General features: G+C 43.1%; 2 protein-coding genes across 2 annotated transcripts; both read right to left on the bottom strand.

Annotated features, from left to right (window-relative positions):
• Positions 1 to 5,501: 5,501 nt before the first annotated feature.
• Positions 5,502 to 10,902, bottom strand: LOC115112550 (tubulin beta-3 chain-like). The gene is made up of 4 exons (XM_029639634.2): positions 10,752 to 10,902; positions 7,457 to 7,565; positions 7,131 to 7,241; positions 5,502 to 6,840 (listed from the first exon to the last, which is right to left on the bottom strand). Exons 1-4 carry the CDS (start codon positions 10,806 to 10,808, stop codon positions 5,768 to 5,770), a joined length of 1,350 nt encoding a protein of 449 aa, XP_029495494.2. The 5' UTR covers positions 10,809 to 10,902; the 3' UTR covers positions 5,502 to 5,767.
• Positions 10,903 to 19,566: 8,664 nt separating this feature from the next.
• Positions 19,567 to 20,769, bottom strand: LOC135565369 (melanocyte-stimulating hormone receptor-like). Its single transcript, XM_065011979.1, has one exon. It carries the CDS (start codon positions 20,680 to 20,682, stop codon positions 19,666 to 19,668), a length of 1,017 nt encoding a protein of 338 aa, XP_064868051.1. The 5' UTR covers positions 20,683 to 20,769; the 3' UTR covers positions 19,567 to 19,665.
• Between the last annotated feature and the right edge of the window lie 2,675 nt (positions 20,770 to 23,444).

Below are 23,444 nucleotides of genomic sequence, written 5' to 3'. Positions count from 1 at the left end.
CGTGGCATTTTGTTTATTGAATCACTAGCTCTGTCTCAACGCCTAAAAAAAAGAGCTACACAAAATCTGAGTAGCGTTTGGTGAAGATTGCTTTAGAGACAGTGTTTTTTTGTTCATTGTCTGCTTGTTTAAAACCAACAGGGTCATCGTCAGCTCATGAATGCCAGAGCAAGAAAGGAAAATATTGCTTTTGTGTTGGGGTCATTATAGAGCCACCTCTCAAGTAGCTCTTCTTCTCATCTCTCCTCTATAATGTGTTAACATAACTAGATATGGCCTTTACTTTGCTAGCAGTGTCAAATACTTTTCCTCTACCATTTTTGGCAGTGTTGTCTGGGTATAGCTTCCTTACTGTGCCCCTCTATTATCATCCTTCCTCCTTGTTTCCTTTGGCAGGAGAGAACAAATAGATAGATCTTCCTCAATGGTACTATCTAATTATTGCAACTGTTGCACTGAAGTCTCCCAATTGCTGCTGGATCTTGCTGCTGGATTATCTAAAGCAGGAAGCACCAGTGACTCGTTCAATAAAGAAGTGGTCAGATGACGCAGATGCTAAGCTACAGGACTGTTTTGCTAGCACAGACTGGAATATGTTCCGGGATTCCTCCGATGGCATTGAGGAGTACACCACATCAGTCACTGGCTTCATCAACAAGTGCATCGTCGATGTCGTCCCCACAGTGACTGTACGTACATACCCCAACCAGAAGCCATGGATTACAGGCAACATCCGCACTGAGCTAAAGGGTAGAGCTGCCGGCGTCAAGGAGCGGGACTCTAACATGGACACTTATATGAAATCCCACTACGCCCTCAGACGAACCATCAAACAGGCAAAGCGCCAACACAGGACTAAGATTGAATCGTACTACACCGGCTCTAACGCTCGCCGAATGTGGCAGGGCATGCAAATTATTACAGACTACAAAGGGAAGCACAGCCGCGAGCTGCCCAGTGACACGAGCCTACCAGACGAGCTAAATCACTTCTGTGCTCGCTTCGAGGGAAGCAACACTGAGGCATGCATGAGCGCATCAGCTGTTCAGGGAGACTGTGTGATCACACTCTCCACAGCCAACGTGAGTAAGATCTTTAAAAAGGTCAACATTCACAAGGCCGCTGGGCCAGACGGATTACCAGGACGGGTGCTCCGGGCATGTCCTGACCAACTGAAATGTTCAATATGTTCCTGATTGAGTCTGTAATACCAACATGTTTCAAGCAGACCACCATAGTCCCTGTGCCCAAGGACACTAAGGCAACCTGCCTAAATGACTACAGACCCGTAGCACTCACGTCCATAGCCATGAAGTGCTTTGAAAGGCTGGTCATGGCTCACATTCACACCATTATCCCAGAAACCCTAGACACACTCCAATTTGCATACCGCTCAAACAGATCCACAGATGTTTGCAATCTCTATTGCACTCCACACCGCCCTTTCCCACCTGGACAAAAGGAACACCAACGTGAGAATGCTATTCATTGACTACAGCTCAACGTTCAACACCATAGTGCCCTCAAAGCTCATCACTAAACTAAGGATCCTGGGACTAAACACCTCCTTCTGTAACTGGATCCTGGACTTCCTGACGGGCCACCCCCGGGTGGTAGGGGTAGGTGCAACACATCTGCTACGCTGATCCTCAACACTGGAGCCCCTCAGGGGTGCGTGCTCAGTCCCCTCCTGTACTCCCTGTTCACCCACGACTGCATAGCCAGGCATGACTCCAACACCATCATTAAGTTTTCAGCCGACACAACAGTGGTAGGCCTGATCACTGACAACGACGAGACAGCCGATAGGGAGGAGGTCAGAGACCTGGCCCGGGTGGTGCCAGAATAACAACCTATCCCTCAACGTAATCAAGACAAAGGAGATGGTTGCGGACTACAGGAATAAGAGCACAGAGTACGTCCCCATTCTCATCGACGGGGCTGTAGTGGAGCAGGTTGAGAGCATCAAGTTCCTTGGTGTCCACATCACCAACAAACTATTTTGATCCAAACACACCAAGACAGTCGTGAAGAGGGCACGACAAAGCCTATTCCCCCTCAGGAAATGAAAAAGATTTGGCATGGTTCCTCAAAAGGTTCTACAGCTGCAACATCGAGAGCATCCTGACTGGTTGCATCATTGCCTGGTACGGCAACTGCTCAGCCTCCGACTCCAGCCACCCCAGTCATAGACTGTTCTCTCTGCAACTGCATGGCAAGCGGTACCGGAGCACCAGGTCTTGCACCAAAAGGCTTCTCAACAGCTTTTACCCCCAAGCTATAAGACTGAACAAACAGCCAATCAAATGGCTACCCAGACTATGCATTGTGCCCCACAACCCCCTCTTTGTTTATCATCTATTCATAGTCACTTTAACTAATCCTACATGTACATATTACCTCAAATAGCCAGACTAACTGGTGCACCCGCACACTGACTCTGCACCGGTACCACCTGTACAGTTGAAGTCCGAAGTTTAAATACACCATAGCCAAATACATTTAAACTCAGTTGTTCACAATTCCTGACATTTAGTCCTAGTAACAATTCCTTGTATTTGGTCAGTTAGGATCACCACTTTATTTTAAGAATGTGAAATGTCAGAATAATAGTAGAGAAAATTATGTATTTCAGCTTTTATTTTTTTCATCTTTCATCACATTCCCAGTGGGTCAGAAGTTTACATACACTCAATTCATATTTGGTAGCATTGCCTTTAAATTGTTTAACTTGGGTCAAGTGTTTTGGGTAGCCTTCCACAGGCTTCCCACAATAAGTTTGGTGAATTTTGGCCCATTCCTCCTGACAGAGATGGTGTAACTGAGTCAGGTTTGTAGGCCTCCTTGCTCGCACACGCTTTTTCAGTTCTGCCCACACATTTTCTATAGGATTGAGGTCAGGGCTCTGTGATGGCCACTCCAATACCTTGACTTTGTTGTCCTTAAGCCATTTTGCCACAACTCTGGAAGTATGCTTGGGGTCATTGTCCATTTGGAAGACCCATTTGCGACCAAGCTTTAACTTCCTGACTGATGTCTTGAGATGTTGCTTCAATATATTCTCATAATTTTCCTATCTCATGATGCCATCTATTTTGTGAAGTGCACCAGTCCCTTCTGCAGTAAAGCACCCCCACAACATGATGCTGCCACCCCCGTGCTTCACGGTTGGGATGGTGTTCTCCGGCTTGCAAGCCTCCTCCTTTTTCCTCCAAACATAACGATGGTCATTATGGTCAAACAATTCTATTTTTGTTTCATCAGACTAGAGGACATTTCTCCAAAAAGTACGATCTTTGTACCCATGTGCAGTTGCAAATCATAGTCTGGCTCTGTTATGGCGGTTTTGGAGCAGTGGCTTCTTCCTTGCTGAGCGGCCTTTCAGGTTATGTCGATATAGGACTCGTTTTACTGTGGATATAGATACTTTTGTATCTGTTTCCTCCAGCATCTTCACACGGTCCTTTGCTGTTGTTCTGGGATTGATTTGCACTTTTCGCACCAAAGTACGTTCATCTCTAGGAGACAGAACGCGTCTCCTTCCTGAGCGCTATGACGGCTGTGTGGTCCCATGGTGTTTATACTTGCGTACTATTGTTTGTACAGAGGAACGTGGTACCTTCAGGCGTTTGGAAATTGCTCCCAAGAAGAACCTTGGGTCTTGGCTGATTTCTTTTGATTTTCCCATGATGTCAAGCAAAGAGGCACTGAGTTTGAAGGTAGGCCTTGAAATACATCCACAGGTACATTGACTCAAATGATGTCAATTAGCCTATCAGAAGCTTCTAAAGCCATGACATAATTTTTTGGAATTTTCCAAACTGTTAAAAGGCACAGTCAACTTAGTGTATATAAACTTCTGACCCACTGGAATTGTGATACAGTAAATTATAAGTGAAATAATCTGTCTGTAAACAATTGTTGGAAAAATTACTTGTGTCATGCACAAAGTAGATGTCCTAGCCGACTTGCCAAAACTATAGTTTGATAACAAGACATTTGTGGAGTGGTTGAAAAACAAGTTTTAATGACTCCAACCTAAGTGTATGTAAACTTCCAAATTCAACTGTATATAGCCTCGCTACTGTTATTTTTTATTTATCTACTGTTTACCTAATACCTATTTTTACTTAACTGCACTGTTGTTTAAGGGCGTGTAAGTAAGCATTTCACTGTAAGGTCTAAACCTGTTGTATTCGGCGCACGTGACAAATAAACTTTGATTTGATTGGCCCCTCCATACGTTCTGTGTGTCGTGATCCAGTGCATCAGCCTAGCTGGTCTGTGCTGTGAGCTGTATATGTCGCTTTCCTCTACAGTTTGGCTGCAAGTGAGACACTGACTCACTAGGCCTCTCCCTACAGTCAACAGGCCTTCCTCATCTCTATGCTTCCCACATGAGAAAATACTAGTTTACTATAGAATACTACATAGAATTCTATAGTAAACTGTATAATAATATACTACACACGTGTCCCTTGATCATGTGTAGTACTTCCCATAGAACGTTGTAGTATACTGTAGAATACTATAGTAAATACTACAGTATTATCAGAAAAAAACCTGTAGTAAATACTACAGTAATGTCCACAAAAACACTACCCTTTTTCACTACCTTTTGCACTCTCCACATTTCACCTGTTCCTCCTTGTCCTTCAAATCAATGGGCTCTAACCGTATGCACTAGTGTCTGCCTCCTTTTAGAACAGGGGTAAGCGACTCGATTTTGTTCCAACAAGGCACCACACCTGACCATCTAAACTAATTGATCAGTTCAGTGATTGCCTAAACTCAACACACCTGGTCTTCCAGGTCGGTTAAATCCAAAACATGAAGTGCCTGTGACACTCCAGGACCAGGGTTGCCTACATGTTTTAGACCATGCAGATAAGTATGTAATTGGAAGGCCTTCAGCAGACTATCTTGTAGATCAGTGGTGTCACACTCATTCCATTAGGGCCTAGCCCTAGTATCTGCTGTTTTTTCCTTTCAATTAAGACCTAGACAACCAGGTGAGGGGAGATCCTTACTTGTCAGTGACCTTAAGTCCAAGGGAGGAGAAAAAAAATTCAGACACGCAACCCCTCTGTGGAATCAGTTTGACACTTGTAGATCATCCACCATCTTAGCTCCTCACAGCCTGTTCTATCCAGACTCAACCCATGCTGCCCAAGGTGTGCCTCAACCTCCAGGGGACTGAGATCCAGTATTTTTATCCAGCATCTAGGTCACCTCCACATGGGACTGTCATGCAGTGGAGTCCAAGTTCAACAAGGCTCTGCTTTATCCTATTTTTCTAGAAGAAAGACCCCTAGTCATTGTACTGCAATACACTGTTCAGGTTTCCACTAAAAACAACCGCAGAAACCCTGAACACAGTGTAGCAAAACAAGATGGTGTATAATATTATTCATGTTTAATATCCCAAAACAAGTCAGAAAAAGCTAATTACAAAGTAGGCTTGAACATGTTTATTATAAGAAATTAAGGGCTATTCGTCATCAGTTTTTGAGACACTTTATTTCACCCATTCAACTTAGTGGTCTGGAGGTTTTTATCAACAGGATAAATCAACAGTAGGCCATGAGTTGGTCAGAGGGCTAAGGGAGGTGGGGCTAACAGTTAGCAAAGACAGTGAGAGCAGGGAGGGGTATAGGAGGGAGGGTTATACAGTACAGTGTACATGAGGCAGATAATAACCCTGCTACACATAGACAAAGCTCTTGTCAGCTGGGTTTACACAAGCTTGGCTCTTCTTCCAAGGTGTTCACCGGGCTTGGCTCTCTGACTCTTCCTCGTCTTCTTCATACATCTCTCCCTCCTCCTCGGTGGTAGCGTCCTGGTACTGCTGGTACTCTGACACCAGGTCGTTCATGTTGCTCTCTGCCTCGGTGAACTCCATCTCGTCCATGCCCTCTCCGGTGTACCAGTGCAGGAACGCCTTGCGGCGAAACATGGCGGTGAACTGCTCAGAGATGCGTTTGAATAGCTCCTGGATGGCCGTGTTGTTCCCGATGAAGGTGGCGGACATCTTGAGACCGCGGGGCGGGATGTTACAGACGGCCACTTTGACGTTGTTGGGGATCCATTCAACAAAGTAGCTGCTGTTCTTACTCTGGATGGCCAACATCTGTTCGTCCACCTCCTTCATGGACATCTGACCACGGAACACCATGGCCACGGTCAGGTAGCGTCCGTGACGCGGGTCGCAAGCGGCCATCATGTTCTTGGCGTCAAACAACTGCTGGGTGAGCTCGGGCACAGACAGTGCATTGTAGCACGCACTGCCACGCGCCGTGAGGGGGGCGAAGCCAGGCATGAAGAAGTGCAGACGGGGGAAGGGCACCATGTTGACAGCCAGTTTGCGGAGGTCAGCATTGAGCTGGCCGGGGAAGCGGAAGGAGGTAGTAACACCGCTCATGGTGGCCGACACCAGGTGGTTGAGGTCGCCGTAGGTGGGTGTGGGGAGCTTGAGCGTGCGGAAGCAGATGTCATAAAGCGCCTCGTTGTCAATGCAGTAGGTTTCGTCTGTGTTCTCCAGCAGCTGATGGATGGACAGGGTGGCATTGTAGGGCTCCACCACTGTGTCTGATACTTTAGGGGAGGGCACCACGCTGAAGGTGTTCATGATGCGGTCAGGGTACTCTTCCCGGATCTTGCTGATGAGCAGGGTCCCCATGCCAGAGCCTGTGCCCCCTCCGAGGGAGTGGGTGAGCTGGAAGCCCTGAAGACAGTCACAGTTCTCACATTCCTTCCTGACTACGTCCAGTACTGAGTCCACCAGCTCTGCTCCCTCTGTGTAGTGGCCCTTGGCCCAGTTGTTACCAGCTCCACTCTGACCTATAGGGCAACAACACACTTCAAGATAGAGCTTCAGCAGTTATCAACACTGCATTTGTACAGGAGCTACACATTTACATAATGTTTTAATGACATTTGGGAGCATTTACTGTAAGTAAATAAAAGCAAATGTCTTTAATGGAAATATTACATCAAACTATTTATGTTGTTAGTGATAATGACAGAAGAGACTGTAAATGGAAGATTGTGGTAAGGCCGTAACAGCCACTCTTCTAATGCTATCACTGAGCACTGCAGCCATATTTAACCCACGTTGGACAGATACTGACCGAAGATGAAATTGTCTGGTCTGAAGAGTTGTCCGTAGGTCCCAGAGCGAACACTGTCCATAGTTCCTGGCTCCAGGTCTACTAGGATGGCCCTGGGGACGTACTTAGAGGCTGGGGAGAGACAGCAGATGATGTTACCTGCAACGCCCTAATAAATACTACTGTATATCACAGTCAAGTTCAGTACAATAGGATTAAAGTGGATATTCTCAAGTCTAGGTCATTACAAGTATTGAGCAACCAGGCTTTTAGTGTTGTGTTGTTTCTGGGCTTGTGTTGTTTCTGGGCTTGTGTAGATGTGTATTTAGTTCCAGTATCAGACTCACATGAGGCCTCATTGTAGTAGACACTGATCCTCTCCAGCTGCAGTGGGGAGTCGCCCTCATAGTTCCCTGTAGGGCTGATGCCATGTTCATCACTGATCACCTCCCAGAACTGCACAACACAAAGACACAAACATTACCAGTAAAACATAGTTCTATACAAGCAAAGTGGATGGAAACTTCTCAGCAGATTTATAGTCGGGACCATATTGAACTATCACTGGGGTACTTGGAGGTGAATTAATGGGGGGCTCTAGTAAAAACTGTGGGCCAATGTAAGTTGGGATAGTGGGCATCTAGGCTTTGTCTGCCATCCATCCTGGGTTCTGCTCCATGACCCCATTTAAGCTAACAGTTAGTCCAGCTGTCTCCACCCTCCCCCAGGGCCACAAGAATCATACTGAGGTAGAGGCCCTCTCAGAGGGGACAGACTCCATCTGGAGAGGCTCTCTCTGCTTCAACACACACATATACATACATAAATATGTCTCCACACACGTACAGAAAGTGTGTTGCTAGGTTAAAAGACAAGAGGACACTGCCTAATGTAGTCCCCTTGATCACTTCAAATATGTATACTGTCACTGAGTATATAGCCCAGTGTGTGTGTGTGTGTGTTTATCAGACAAAGATACAGACAAAGGGAGACAGACAGAGACCCATGAAAGTCTAAAATAGAACACAGACAGACCCCCGCAGGCCCACACAGTCATCACTATCAAGGGCAAACACAGGACACGTACTTGGAAGGAGGATGCCAAATGGCCATATCAAATCATAGATTAGATGCTGTCAATTTTACTGTGCTAATCTCAGTTTCTCATTACTATGCAATAGAAGGTCCTTATCTGCAAAGTGCTGTTCTCCTTTAAGCAAAAAAACACCATCTGGGCATTCACTAAAAGCAGACAAACACCAAAACGATACTGTGCACAATAACAATGGTCACTCAAAAGCCCCATATCAATCCCATATTGGTATCAGTGTGTTAATCCCATATCTGTGTCACTCAACAGCCTGCCAGATGGAGTGACATTAATCCCATATGGTGTCAGTGTGTTGACACAAATGACCTTTCCTCTATCCGGCTGTCTAGACTGCTGTGACCAAGGGCACCACACCCAGTATGAAGACTATTTTAGGTCTGAGTTCCGACAATGGTGTCCCTCTTCCTCTCCCCAGGTGAAGTACTCCCTCCCTCTACTCTGCAGAAGATACTCCATAGTTCTCTAATTATCTATCCTGTCCCAAACAGATGTCCCCTGCCATCTAAATCAGTAATTAGGAGTTCCTCTTGTTCCTTAATTATGGCTCTGTAACTTAATCTGGCAATGTTTCTTCTAGGGGACAAACAAAGAAACAGACAATAAATCCAAAAGGGAGAGACAGAGAGATTAAAGGGAAACCGCTAGACAGCGATAGAGAAATACAGAGTTAGATGACTAAAGACCATGTAGGGAATTTCTGCTCTCTCATTCTGTTACGATCGCTACACTGGCAAAAGTGTAGATTTCTTCCGTTGTTATCTGACTTCATCATGTACTGCATTAGCAATGGCAGATGTGTGGTGCTAGTAGACAGACTGCCATATCATAGTTGAGCATCAAAATGAGGTCACCATTGCAGTATATCAGATGACAAAAAGTCCCACTCCCAACACATTCTCTCCCCCTCCCCAGCTCTCTGGGTTTCTCTTTGTTGGGAGTAACCTGAGCATTATGGACAAGTCATTTTCCCAACAACTGCCCCATTAGAGAAACGGTGGTCAGAATCAGCAAAAGAGCAGAGTCACTAGTGAAATACTCCAGAGGGGAGTGAAGAAAAGTGGGCACATGTTCACTTGTTCAGCTGTGGTCAAACAAGTATGTTTCAGCTGATGCTGTAGTTGTAGATTTGGTTCTGGGTAATGATGATTATGGTGATGAGGCTGATTATGATGAGGGGGAGGTTACGTAGCTGTCCAAAATCACTACGGAGGCACCTGGGGCTCAGGAAAGGCTGCCTTACATGTTATGAATAATAAATGTCCTCATCAGGTTGACGAGACAGTATCATTAGCCCCACCCCTGTCTTTCACTCTGAAATGATTTCCATTTATGATCCACCATGTTGAACAAATCCATGATAAATCATCTCCAGCTCCAGTAGAGACTCACAGATCATAGTGAACTAATGTAGGCTATCCCCAGATGGTCAAAACACAACAAAAGAGAAGAAGAACTGTAGACCGGTTTAGTTTTAGATGGTCACATACAACATCACCTGATTGGCTGGCTGTAAGTGCAGGTGATGTCATCCAAAACAGAGCAACAACAAAATAAGAAGCTGTCAACTGTAGGTTAAAAAACAGCCTCACAGTCACGGACCATAAAAAAATGCATTACAGTTTAGACAGAAACGCTTTCAGCATTTAGGCAATACCCTTCCTGAAGACTCACTGTCTAATAGACCATCAAACCTGAAAGCAACCCAAACCACTAGTCAGTGTGATTGTAGGCTATCTGCAGTGGTAATTTAGGACCAGTTATCATAATTTGATCCTCCGTTAACAAAACTTGGATTAACTGATCCATTCAGTTTGCTGCGAAGTCAAACATGTCATATATGTCTATCTATATAGGCGATCAACTACAACATCTACTGGGGGCTGGCATGTTGCTTAGAGAAAGAGAGCTATACTTGTCATTGTGACAGTGGCCTGTAAACTGTGCTCGGCCCTCAGTGGAGTGTTTGCGCAGCGGGACCAGCCCCAACAGTCCGAGCCTTTGTCTGGCCCCCCTGCAGTCCACCCGAGGGCGTGGTGGTTTTCAACAGTGCCTCACCACGCCTTTCTGTGCATCAACACTCGCAGTTTACCAAAGATGGTGGATCTCTGGCCGTTTACCATTAAAACAAATGGTCACAGTTCCGGTCTGGTTAAGGTGTGGGCTCTCCCATAGGCACCAATGCGACAACATCTGGGTCACGTCTGTTTACTCTATTGACTGTGTATGACCCAGAAAAAAGGAGCGAGTGAAATGCCTCATTTCCTTTCCCGTCTCTGAGTTTAGTTCCATCTACCCGAACTACGCATCTATTGCAATCTGCGACACAGGCGGGGATCCCAAACTATTCAACTAACCTAACGTTACTGAGTAAACCCGCTGTCCCACAACTTCGGTATAACTACATATATACGAATGCATTACATTTAAAAAAAAAGATTATCACAATGCTTTAAAATGGCACAACGGCACTTGCGTAAAAATATTATAACGGTTAAACTAGTCAGCTGTTGGGAAGATTATTTTGTTTATACCTTGGCTCCGATCTGGTTGCCACACTGGCCGGCTTGAAGGTGAACGATTTCCCTCATCCTGTCCTCTGTGTGTTATGTTCGTCTTCTTGTGGATGTGGGCGAGTTGACTGTTGTGGGCGAGTCGGAGAGGGCGCTGATCCCAGTCGCACACGGAAGCAAAGGGAGTGTTATGTGCTGAGTAGAGGTTTTATCTTGCGCAGGTCTGCTGTGTGGCGAAACGGGTAGTATGTTCCACCAATTGCTGACGTCATCTATGTCCTGGAGAGAGACGGTCGCTGACCAATGGCAGACACCTGCGACAGAGCATCCCAGTGACTTGCAAACTTGCAAACCGATATTTAATTTTCGAATTGGTTAACATTTGGTTAAGGTAAGGGTCAGTAATAGATTTTGGCTAGTCGTGGCTGTCAAAGGGATGCTGGTCAGAAACACACATGTACACACACACACACCACCACCACTACAAACACGACCACCAACATTTGAAAAATCCCAGAGTCATGGTGGAAGCAACAACACAGCTTAGTTAGATGTCAGGGTGATGAGAGAGGAGAGAAAATGATCTTAAACACTGAACAGTGTTACTGATTCTTGCTCTGTGTGCACATAGTCTTGTGGCATGGTGCATTTTTTCTATAGACTAGGAGATCACTCACACCTGCATATCCTTAATGACAGAGATTAACAACTTCTTACAGAAAAATATATATTTTCCCAAAGTCAGTCCCTTAACTGCAATCTCAGAAACATTAAGATTCAGTATCGGCAGATTCAGGGAGGAAGAAGAGTGGAGCACAGTGAACACTGATGACCACAACCTTGCTGTGGCCCTTATTAGCATGAACACTGCAATCATTATACAGTGAATAGTCTGGTCCAAGGATGTTTTATCTATGCCTCAACTCTCTGCAGTCTCTGCCCGCTGAGATATGTATTGATTGCTGAGTCAGGTAGCAGTTGTGGTTAAGTGCTCTGAGGAAGACTCCAGTGGCGCTCCTCATGGACAGATGGTCTGCCTATGAAGCAGGTCCTGTTTGTGTACTTGTTTGTGTGTGTGTGCACGTGTGTGTATGAGACATCTACAGTACATGCATACAGTACATCTCACACTGTAAGTTGTGTCTGTTCCAGTAGCCGTGTGTTCTGATTTCCAGAAACACGATTGTGATGGGCCATTAGTCTCTTTGGACGTCTGGGCCTGCTTTGTCTTCACACAGAGCCCGTGGAGAGGATGACAAGCCAACAGCCGTGAAACCAACAGCTGAGGAACCTCTGCTCTTGAGCACAGAGACCAGTATGAGGCAGCCACCACAGCCCCCTCCTCTCTGCCCCCTCAGTGTCTGCCAACCACTGCTGCTTAGCAACTAGATCCACACAATGTGAGCGAGCCTCTGTCGCTAATCAGCCACACAGTGTGGGATAGCTGTTGATTTCCTGTTCGTCTGCTAATACAGCTGAGCTAACTGCTTTAGCAGAGGGGCGTTCATCTGTTAGAAAATCAATAAACCATAGTGTCCCTCTAAAGATCACACTAACACCAATGATTACATTACTGACCACACTGCCATAGACAAGGGAGTGGAAAACTAGATCAGAGGGATTATGTATGGAATCCGACTGGGTTTGAGAGCTGAAAGTTGAATCATGGACTATGTTTACTGTTCTTTAATCCCAAAAGTATCCACATCCTGTGGGTCTCCAAGACCACGTCTGTAGAACACTGGCCCATGCACTGACAATTCTGGGGGTAGTGAGAAAAACTGAGGCTAAATGTTTTGCCAGCACTGGTCAAGAGTTGCTTGTCCACCCCTCCCACGTCTCAAAGCCAATATGGCCATCTAGTGGTCAAAAACTGCCAGAGCCTCTCTCACATGTGATATAAAGGGCCCCAATAGTGGCACAGAGTGTGGTGAAGCTGATCAAATTGATGCTACTGTCATATAACCCTCCTTCAAAATGATTAAATCATGCATCTCATAACTTATCTATCCTTCTCTGACTCTGCATCATGCCAGTAAGGTTAGAGAGGAGGATTGCCATGATGAGTCACACAGCACCAGTGGACTTGATGACAGGGTTATCTGGTCAACAGTTATAAAATGGCAGTTCACATCATGAAGCACTGTTGATGAGACAGTATCCATATTTGAAATGCCTTAAGTGAGTTTAAGACTCACTTAATTTTTGGTTGATTCTGAGGACCTCTCTTATTCATGACAAAACCACTATTGAGATGTATTTTGAATGTCCGGTAGGAAATAAATTGTAAACCAATACGTCTGAAATAACCTCTGTATAACCTCTCACCTCAGAAAGGGATTGAATGTGGAGTTTTCGAAACTCACACAAACACAATTAAACTGGGCACTTGGTATGACCCCATACCTAACATTTTGTCTCCCTAAGAGTTTCAAACTGTCCTTTATCTAACCTCTCTTTAAAAATGAGCATACCAGCTCATTTCAGCATTTCCCAGTAATGTCTCACTTTCAAATGAACCTGTTGCTGACGAGAATACTGTGGTTAGATTTTCATGGAAGCTTCCATGCACAGAACTCAAACAAATACTTGTGCTATTTTTTTGATTGGGGTCGTATCATACAGTTTACAGTTTCATACTACGTACAGTTGATTGTATAGACCATTGTTGAAAATATAACCTATACAGGGTTAGGCAGAAGGCATCAACAGGCAAGTAAGAATGTTGGTTACTTAATTTGATTCCAGTGTAACTAGGAGACATTGGGCTCAGACCAGACTTTCTTGGGGAAAACACGTACAGTATGGAGCCGTACAATGGAGCCTGTACAATCAGGTCATTGTCAGGATTTCAAGCTCTCATTTGGATGCCAGCCACTAAATGATTACTGCACCCATCTCACCCCAACCTCAGTCATCCATCCATAACCCCTACATGTCTAATCGCCTCTATCGATGTTCTCTGATTGGATGTGGTGACCTCAGAGGCAAGGCAGGGGGACTGTGTGCATGCAGAGACACACGTACATAAGGGGTGTGTTCCAGATACACATTTTCTGAGCAGTTTTCTGCGTAGACCCTTCCATCATTTTTACATGGTTCCTGAGATGTTGCACTTCTACTGTCATTGTACTGATTTATCTGCACAGACCTGCATAGAATCCCTGTACTTGGAGTGCACCCAAGGTCAAAAGGGGCATGACTGAGGTTACACTATGTCCACATTGACTTCATCATGTACTACACTAAAACCGAAACTATTATAAAGCACTATGATGAATTTGAGTTTGAAGAGGAAATATTCTTCATTTATAGGACTCATTTGTCAGGAAGGGGTTTAAGCTTCCTCCATAGGTTGCAACAATGAGGGCAAGAATGTTGGTTCTTCAAGCCAAAGCAGTGGAAGATGTGAACAGAGCGGCTTTGTGTAGCAGAGCTAATGAAGAAGACACCAGTTGAGCGTCAGCCCCCCTATTCAGTGAAGTGACAAGAATTCCTATTTGATGCCTAATAAAGGGCCCCCGCAAAAAAAATTTGATATGAAAGCCCTCTGTTATTACAGTGCATTCCAGGCGCTCAGTCCTCCCAAAATACACAGCCTACCCCAGGGCCCACAACGACTGGCTAACACGTGGAGAGGGTCCACAAAGTTCCAAAGGTTACAGTATCATCAGCACACTCTCAATCTCAGATGCTGCTCAACCACTTTTCTGTTTATTTGGTAGAAGGCTCCTGACACATCTTTGCCTACAGCATATGGCTTTGGTTGATTTGGTTGACTTTGGTTGACTTTGGTTGATTTGGTTGACTTTGGTTGACTTTGGTTGATTTGGTTGACTTTGGTTGATTTGGTTGACTTTGGTTGATTTGGTTGACTTTGGTTGACTTTGGTTGATTTGGTTGACTTTGGTTGATTTGGTTGACTTTGGTTGACTTTGGTTGATTTGGTTGACTTTGGTTGACTTTGGTTGATTTGGTTGACTTTGGTTGATTTGGTTGACTTTGGTTGACTTTGGTTGACTTTGGTTGACTTTGGTTGATTTGGTTGACTTTGGTTGATTTGGTTGACTTTGGTTGACTTTGGTTGATTTGGTTGATTTGGTTGACTTTGGTTGACTTTGGTTGATTTTGTTGATTTGGTTGACTTTGGTTGATTTGGTTGACTTTGGTTGACTTTGGTTGATTTGGTTGATTTGGTTGACTTTGGTTGACTTTGGTTGATTTGGTTGACTTTGGTTGATTTGGTTGACTTTGGTTGATTTGGTTGACTTTGGTTGATTTGGTTGACTTTGGTTGACTTTGGTTGATTTGGTTGACTTTGGTTGATTTGGTTGACTTTGGTTGATTTTGGTTGACTTTGGTTGATTTGGTTGATTTGGTTGACTTTGGTTGATTTGGTTGCCTTTGGTTGCCTTTGGTTGATTTGGTTGATTTGGTTGACTTTGGTTGATTTGGTTGATTTGGTTGACTTTGGTTGATTTGGTTGATTTGGTTGATTTGGTTGACTTTGGTTGATTTGGTTGATTTGGTTGACTTTGGTTGATTTGGTTGACTTTGGTTGCCTTTGGTTGCCAATTGAAGTCATTCAACAAACAATAGTGCAAAGGAAAACTAGAAAGCTCACAGACAAACACGCTTTTCATTTCACCCCAAAGGAAAGGAACTAGGTGATTTGTGAAGGTTATGGTTCAAAGGCTTTGATTTTAAAACGGGGATCAGAAAATTATCCAACTTAATTAAGACGCCCATAAGCAGCTTTTAATTTTCACCATCAGTTTAAAAATGTCTCCTTCCATTAAAAAGCACCCCGGGGTCAGCTAGTTGAATGGACCTTGTGTATCAGAGGGCAGCCTAACTAAAAATAAATGCATTTTAAAATACATTGAAAAATTGAAAAACATTGAAAAATTATTTGTCAATCCCATGATAGCAAGTATACAGCTGTATAGCCTGGCTCAAAACAAACTGCCCTCCTCTCTTCCTGGTCTTGTATCAGCCAGGCTAATACAGCTGTATATAATTGTATTCTTATATTAAAAATAGTGTCTCCAAATATATTGATACCTGAAATAGAAAAAGGAAGTCATTATTATATTTCAAAATGATTTAATAATATATTAAAAGTGATTGAAGCTTTCTTTGGAGGACTGAAAAGAGCAGTGGACTGTAGGCCTCGATAGAGACCTCTCCTCTTGTCTGAGAGAGGAGGCAGTTAGACAGACGGTCAGCCCAGGTTACACTGAGGACCTTTATATGGACAAGAGAGACACATACAGTATTTCAGAGGGAACTAAATTAATTCTCACATAACATCACTTGTGGCTTGAGAAAAGGTTGAAATTACACTTCTGGACCAAAATATTTTTTTATGAAAATGTTTTTTTTATCCACACGATCACATGCTGACTAAAAGAAATGAGGGTTGACACCAACAAACATTACACGATTAAGAAATGTATGACATGCAATATGTACACTGTACATACAATAACAAGAGCAATACATCTTTTTTTATTAATGATGTTATTATTAGTATTGAAATAATAATAGTAATTATTAATTATCAATATTACAACAATTTTATAGCAACAAATGATATGACAACAATAATGTTATAATTATATTGTTATCATGCGTACTATCACTGTCCTCATTACTGATGCTGTTATTAAATAACACACCATCATGAAATAAAAAATAAAAAATAAAAAATCCCAGAAATGTTCCATACACACAAATAGCTCATTTCTCTCAAATGTTGTGCACAAATTTGTTTACATCCCTGTAAGTGAGCATTTCTCCTTTACCAATATAATCTATCCACCTAACAGGTGTGACATATCAAGAAGCTGATTAAACAGCGGGATCATTACACAGGTGCACCTTGTGCCGGGGACAATAAAATACCACTTTAAAATGTGTAGTTTTGTCGCACAACACAATGCCATAGATGTCTCAAGTTTTGAGGGAGCATGCAATTGGCATGCTCACTACAGGAATGTCCACCAGAGCTGCTGCCAGAGAATTTAATGTCAATTTCTTTACCATAAGCTGCCACTAACGTTGCTTTAGAGAATTTGGCAGTATGTCCAACTGGCCTCACAACTGCAGACCCCGTGTAACCACGCCAGCCCCTCCACATCTGGCCTGGGTGGTGGGTGGGCCTGGCTGACAAGTGGTTGGGCCTATGCTCTACAAGGCTCAACTATGGCTGCACCCCTGATTGGCTGGGCCTGGCTCCCAAGTGGGTGGGCCTGGCTGGCAAGTGGGTGGGCCTATGCTCTCCAAAGCCCACCTATGGCTGCACCCCTGCCAAGTCATGTGAAATTCATAGATTAGGGCCTAATGAATTTACTTCAAATGACTGATTTCCTTATACAAACTGTAACTCAGTAAAATCTTAGAAATTGTTGCATGTTGTGTTTATATTTTTGTTCAGTACATATCAGTACAATTTGACCATAGCAAGACCATATGTTGAAATAAGGTAAAAAGTAATCAAATGTACACATTTACAATGAGATAAGTTTGAGCCTTGGTTTTTACACATAGCCATAAAATAGCATGGATTGTTTAAGGAGATGAATATTGATACCCTCGAGGCTTTTGAAAATGTTATACATATGTTGAAACATTCAAAGTATTCAGTACATCCATAACACAATTAAAAAACATGCCTAGCCTACATTACATGGGCTACTTGTGAAATAAACATTGAAATAAACATTTTGTTTCTGTCTATGCATACATTATTATTTGCATTAAAATGGTGAGGATAATCTTAAAATGTCTGATCTGTTTTAAGATTACAGTAAAACTTTTTACACAAAATCCCCAAAGATTTATTTCAATTTATAGGCAATTTTCGTCAAAGGCCTAAATCATACTGTGAAACTTCTTTGTACATACTTGGAAATGGGATGTTTACAAATAATGACTGAATAAATAAAAATACAACTATCTATATAGACCAATTAGGCTATTATTGGACTTGCAATGCACTAATTTTATTTAATCAAAACGTGACAGAATTGTCCTCTTGTACAAAACAACTTCATGACTAATTTTGTGCATCCTTATTTGACTCCATACAAAGCATCAGGGCTAGTGTATATCATTAGGCCCATGGATTTTCTCTCAACAATAGCGTCTTTCAAACAACATCCTATTCCCAACAACATTCCGGGAAATTCTTTCCCATTTTAAATAGAACACTTGCTATATCTTATTTAAAGTATATTTCCAGTGTTGGCTATATGATTAAAGCACAAATTACTATTTGTCCTACATAGTACACTGTAAAATAATCATGTTGTTTTTATGCTAACTTACTGGCAGCCAGTTACCTGTAAATTACTTTAACAATTTTTACAGTATGTTACCGTAAATTCCAAAGCAACTTTGGTTTAACAGTACATTACTGTAGAGCATTACTATAAAGTTTACAGTAATGTACTGTTAAACCTAAGTTTCTTGGTGCCTGAGAAAACTGGACCCGCAGCTTTTACAGACATTGGCATCTTTGAAAAAGTTCTGTCAGTTGCTGTTGTATGGAGATGATAACTACACAGCAAATTTGAGGGTGTTAAAATCTCAGTGTTGAGGTAAAAAGTGTTGTGAGTGTTATATCGGAGTGTTGATTCTGGTGGGAATAACACCAGTGGGATTGAAAAAAAAAAACCTGCAGTGAATAAATGAAGTTACTTGAATCACAGTGGAATCAACACTGTGTGGTGTTGTTGTTACTCGGCTGTGTTGAGTTAATTTCCGTTAACTCTCTCAGATTGAAGACATGGGAGGGTCCTCATTATCATATTTCCCAGCATGCTTTGTTGTCGGTTGCTTTTTAGAATAGTTTGTTTTAATATCTAGACCTATGTTTATGCATGCACCTTGATTGATTCATTGATCTTATACTAAACAAAGATAAATAAATAAAACATCTAACTAATCCAATTTGAAAGTAGTTGGCCTTATTTTACCCGTTATTGAGATGGTTGTTCCAATTTAGATGGTTAAGGAAGTCTCATTTATCAATCTTCCCTACCTTGGCAGTCATTATAACTGCAGTTGTGGGTGTTGGATATGCAAACGGACTAGATTCCAATAGGAATTATACAACACTTTGAAAGACAGAATAATGTGACTTGTTAATGTGGCCTGTCCTGGGCACAGACTTCAAATCAATGTTTACTCCATGTTGGTTCAACATAATTTTTAAAAAGTAATGTATATGTATTAACATAAATAATTACATTTTTATGATCAAATATTAACTTAGTCACTCACTAGGTGAAGGCTAGAAAACTAAAAGCCATCGAATGCAACAATAATTTCTCTGTCACTAACAAATACACAGACAAAATAGTAACACTGGGAAATAAATGTGCAGTCTTTACACCCTAAAGTGTTAAAATAACACTCCAAAATGAGTTACTGTAACACCACAGGTGTTAATTCGCTAACACTGAGAAAGTGTAACAGCATCAGCTCTTATAAAGTGTTAATTTAAGTGGGAATTTGCAACACCCATTGTGCCAGGGATGTTGATTTATCAACACATTTAAAAGTGTTAGTTTAACACTAGGCTATTTGAGATGGTAACATATGATTTCCAAGAAAGTGATACATTTAACACTGTGGGTGTTACAATTCCGATCACACATTTGCTGTGTATAATTAGATATAAATGCTTCAGATTATGATTCAAGTATTTATTCGACACGCAAGAATAGCACATATGCATGGCTTGGCCTGCAACATGGAAGAGGCCAGGGGTTGGTAAAAGGTCCCATTCGTGGCTGTGCCGTTGTGCGCAATCCAACCTGAGGTCTCATTCACCATGTATTTCAGTTAATTCAACAACAACGGCAGGCATAAGCCTAATAGTGCCGCAAATATCAAATAATCTTTTATTCCTGAACAAATCCTGCAGTCACGTGAACTTCCATGGAAATAGACACTCAAGTATGGAATCGCATCGAAAGGTGACGCAGGAGCAGAAGAGCAGCTCCTTGAGTGTCTTGCGCAGCTCCTGGCTCCTATAGGCGTAGATGAGAGGGTCGATGAGCGAGTTACAGATGATGAGGATGAGAAAGAGGTTGAAGTAGCTGAAAAAGCAGGTGCAGAATGGGGTCGTGGGGCAGGTGAGGATGAGAATAAGGTGGAGGAAGAAGGGTCCCCAGCAGAGGATGAAGACCCCTAGCAGGATAGTGAGCGTGATGGCGCCCTTCATGCTCGTGCCCTGGCGGCGAGACTTGTAGATGGCCATGATGCGCCGCGAGTGCACGTGCGCCAGGATGAACATGTGCATGTAGAGCACAGCGGTGAAGACAAGAGTGATGCAGAAGAAGGTGACGAGGCATACAATGACGGCGGTGTGAGAGTGGTAGACAATAAAAAGTATGCTGGCCGTGATGCTGGTCAGCCACACCATCGCGATGATGGTCACGGCGCGCTGCGTGGTCATAATGCTGTGGTAACGCAGCGCGTAAAATATGGTGATGTATCGATCGGCGGCGATGGTGCATAGGAAGGACAGCGACGACACCACCGAGCTGCAGTTCATGATGTCGATGACGTTGTCCAGGTGCCGCAGCATTTCAGGTGTGACAACTAGCAGCCCGTGTTCGGTGAGCAACATGACTATGGTCTCCACCACGTTGGCGACGCTGACCAGCATGTCGGAGACGGCCAGGCAGCATATGAAGTAGTACATGGGCGAGTGCAGATTGCGGTTCTTGATGATGGCCAGCACCACGAAAATGTTCTCTACCAGACTAATGAGGCCCAGCGTCAGGAACAGCTCCTGTGGAATGCGGAGCGAGCAGGTCGTAGAGTTCTGCTCCCTGGCGCTGGTGTTGTTGGTGCGGTTCTCACTGTACACGGTGAGGGTGCTCAGCTCCATGTGGTGGTGCATGATGAAGTTATGTTGAGACGTGTTGTCCGCCATGTCTGCTACTCTTTGCTGTAATAGGCTGCTGAATGAGGTGGAAATAAAATGCCTTGAAATATTTTCTTTGTGGTCTCTATAGTGTAACAGAATTAACAAGTTATTCTATAGACATCATATCCTATTCAACTGGACTGTGACCGCAGGAAAAAAAGAGCACAGAATATGTGAGGTGAAAGTAGTTTAGGTCACGTTTATGTCGCAACCCTGAAATTGGAGTGATATTTTCCCACAAACGGAGGTCTCCAGAACGAACTTTAACACAGAGTGAAGAGCCCAGATGCTCACAGTGGAGAATCATCCATTTGAAATCGTCTCTTTCCCAAGTAACTGTTTAGATTCAAAGGTTTATCCAACTGTATTTTGCACATAGCCCATATATGGTACTTCCAAATGATGAGAATCCTAGTCTGAGTCTGAATACAGCTACTTGGTGCTGGATCGCATGAGAGAAAATCCTCTACCATTTGGACGTCCAAGTAGGCTCCAAGCAATCTTAATGTGTGAATTGAGGCCTATCCAACTGAGCTCTCAGGCGCACAAAGTGACAGTGTGTTCTTAAAAGGGTCCACCGCCTCTCTAACTCCTCCTTTCTCATAGCGAAAGCCAACCGCATGATTCTCAGACTGACACAAACTCTAATGAACGCGTGATCCGGCATGGAAATATTTAACAAGATTAGGGAGTAAAATGGATGGAGAGTGTGTAGTATGGATGTACTTACTAATCTCCTGAGCATAATTAAGTAATTCAAAGACGTAATTGAGAACATGTCCCCCAGCACTAAAATATTATTTACCGCGCACTGTGCACAACTGATGTGGATGTGGCCAATTGATTTAGACAAAGCATACTTCACTTGCATCAAATACACTAAAAAAACATTAGGAATACCCATGGGACACTCCAGACACTATGGAAGGGCTATTACTACATCTGCCTCAGCCCTGTGTTTTAGGCCTTTAGCCTTTATCTTATCTAGGATGTGATGGTCATGGTATACACTGCGTGTACAAAACATTAGGAACACGTGCTCTTTCCATGACATAGACTTACCAAGTGAAAACTATGATCCCTTATTGATGTCACCTGTTAAATCCTCTTCAATCAATGTAGATGAAGGGGAGAAGACAGGTTAATGAAGGATTTTTAAACCTTGAGACAATAGAGACATGGATTGTGTATGTGTGCCATTCAGAGGGTGAATGGGCAACACGGGGCCAGGCGCACCGGGTTGAGTGTGTCTAGAACTGCAACGCTGCTGGGTTTTTCCACGCTCAACAGTTTCCCTTGTGTTTCAAGAATGGTCCACCACCCAAAGGACACCCAGCTAACTTGACACAACTGTGGTAATAAGCATTGAAGTCAACATGGGCCAGTATCCCTGTGGGACGCTTTCGACACCTTGAAAAGGCCACGCCCCTATGAATTGAGGCTGTTCTGATGGCAAAAGGGGGTGCAACTCAATATTAGGAAAGGGATTCTTAATGGCAACAATAATCAGTTAATTTAAAAAATGACACGCTGCGCTCATTCCCCTGGCCTTTTTCTGTATTTGGATGGGAACTTTATGCACCGTGCGCAATTGCAAATGCATTCATGATTATGTCTCAAACTGTTGCAGTCTTTTTCTTCTCTGATATAATTGCGAAATACATGTGTAATTACAATAAAGTTTTAAGAATAAATGTTGTAAAGGCTCGCAAACAAGATGTTTGTTCTCTGCCAGATCAACGGTAACGCGCGCTATTACCCAAAACAAATGGTAGGGGATTTGGATAGACAAACCTGATTGAATGGGTTGGTTCATTAGGCACGAGGGTTTTTGTAGTGACCTAGTTGCAGCAGAGCCATTAGGCATTTTGACAGGTTTTGTGTGTGTATGTGTGTGGGGGACTACCTGTCCTGTGTACGGAGCCAATTATGACAGAAGGGCGGGCTCTTTTCTCCGCTGCATTGAATCTGAAGTTTTTTTTAATATCTTCCTTACAATCACTATTTGAGTAAATGTTTTTATACCGTGTTGTAGAGCAATGAAGAAAGCGTTTTCCAACTTCAGAAACCCTTCGCCACACTACAAGCGGAGCCTCAGGTTAATGATGACGCAAGAAGCTGCCCTTCAGGGAACACGTAGGCTACAGTAGCCTGCCTACACATGGACAAATTGAGTTCGTGTGTTGAACCTCATCCCAACCCCCCAATAACAACACACAGTGATCCATTCAGGAGAGAGTTCTGACTCATGAAGCAAACATCACTTTAAACAAAACCTAAACCATAACATGAAATATATCATTTTAGTTGACAATGTTCATAAAATATGTCCAAAACAATATATATTTTGTTAAAACGTGTGACAGCTGAGAATACTCACTGCTGGAGGAAACCATATAAAGAGTTCTGAACAAAGTGCCAAGTGTTATGGCTCCAGCCTTTGAAACAATCCTTCTCAGTGTTTGCATAACCAGCCTCTTCCTCTAGCGATTTCATGGGAGATACAGTGCCTTGCGAAAGTATTCGGCCCCCTTGAACTTTGCGACCTTTTGCCACATTTCAGGCTTCAAACATAAATATATAAAACTGTATTTTTTTGTGAAGAATCAACAACAAGTGGGACACAATCATGAAGTGGAACGACATTTATTGGATATTTCAAACTTTTTTAACAAATCAAAAACTGAAACATTGTGCGTGCAAAATTATTCAGCCCCCTTAAGTTAATACTTTGTAGCGCCACCTTTTGCTATCAGTTTTGCACATCG

The sequence above is a fragment of the Oncorhynchus nerka genome, linkage group LG27 (genome assembly GCF_034236695.1).
Source record: "Oncorhynchus nerka isolate Pitt River linkage group LG27, Oner_Uvic_2.0, whole genome shotgun sequence".
Lineage (NCBI taxonomy): Eukaryota > Metazoa > Chordata > Actinopteri > Salmoniformes > Salmonidae > Oncorhynchus > Oncorhynchus nerka.
This window is presented reverse-complemented; position numbering and strand designations above follow the sequence as displayed.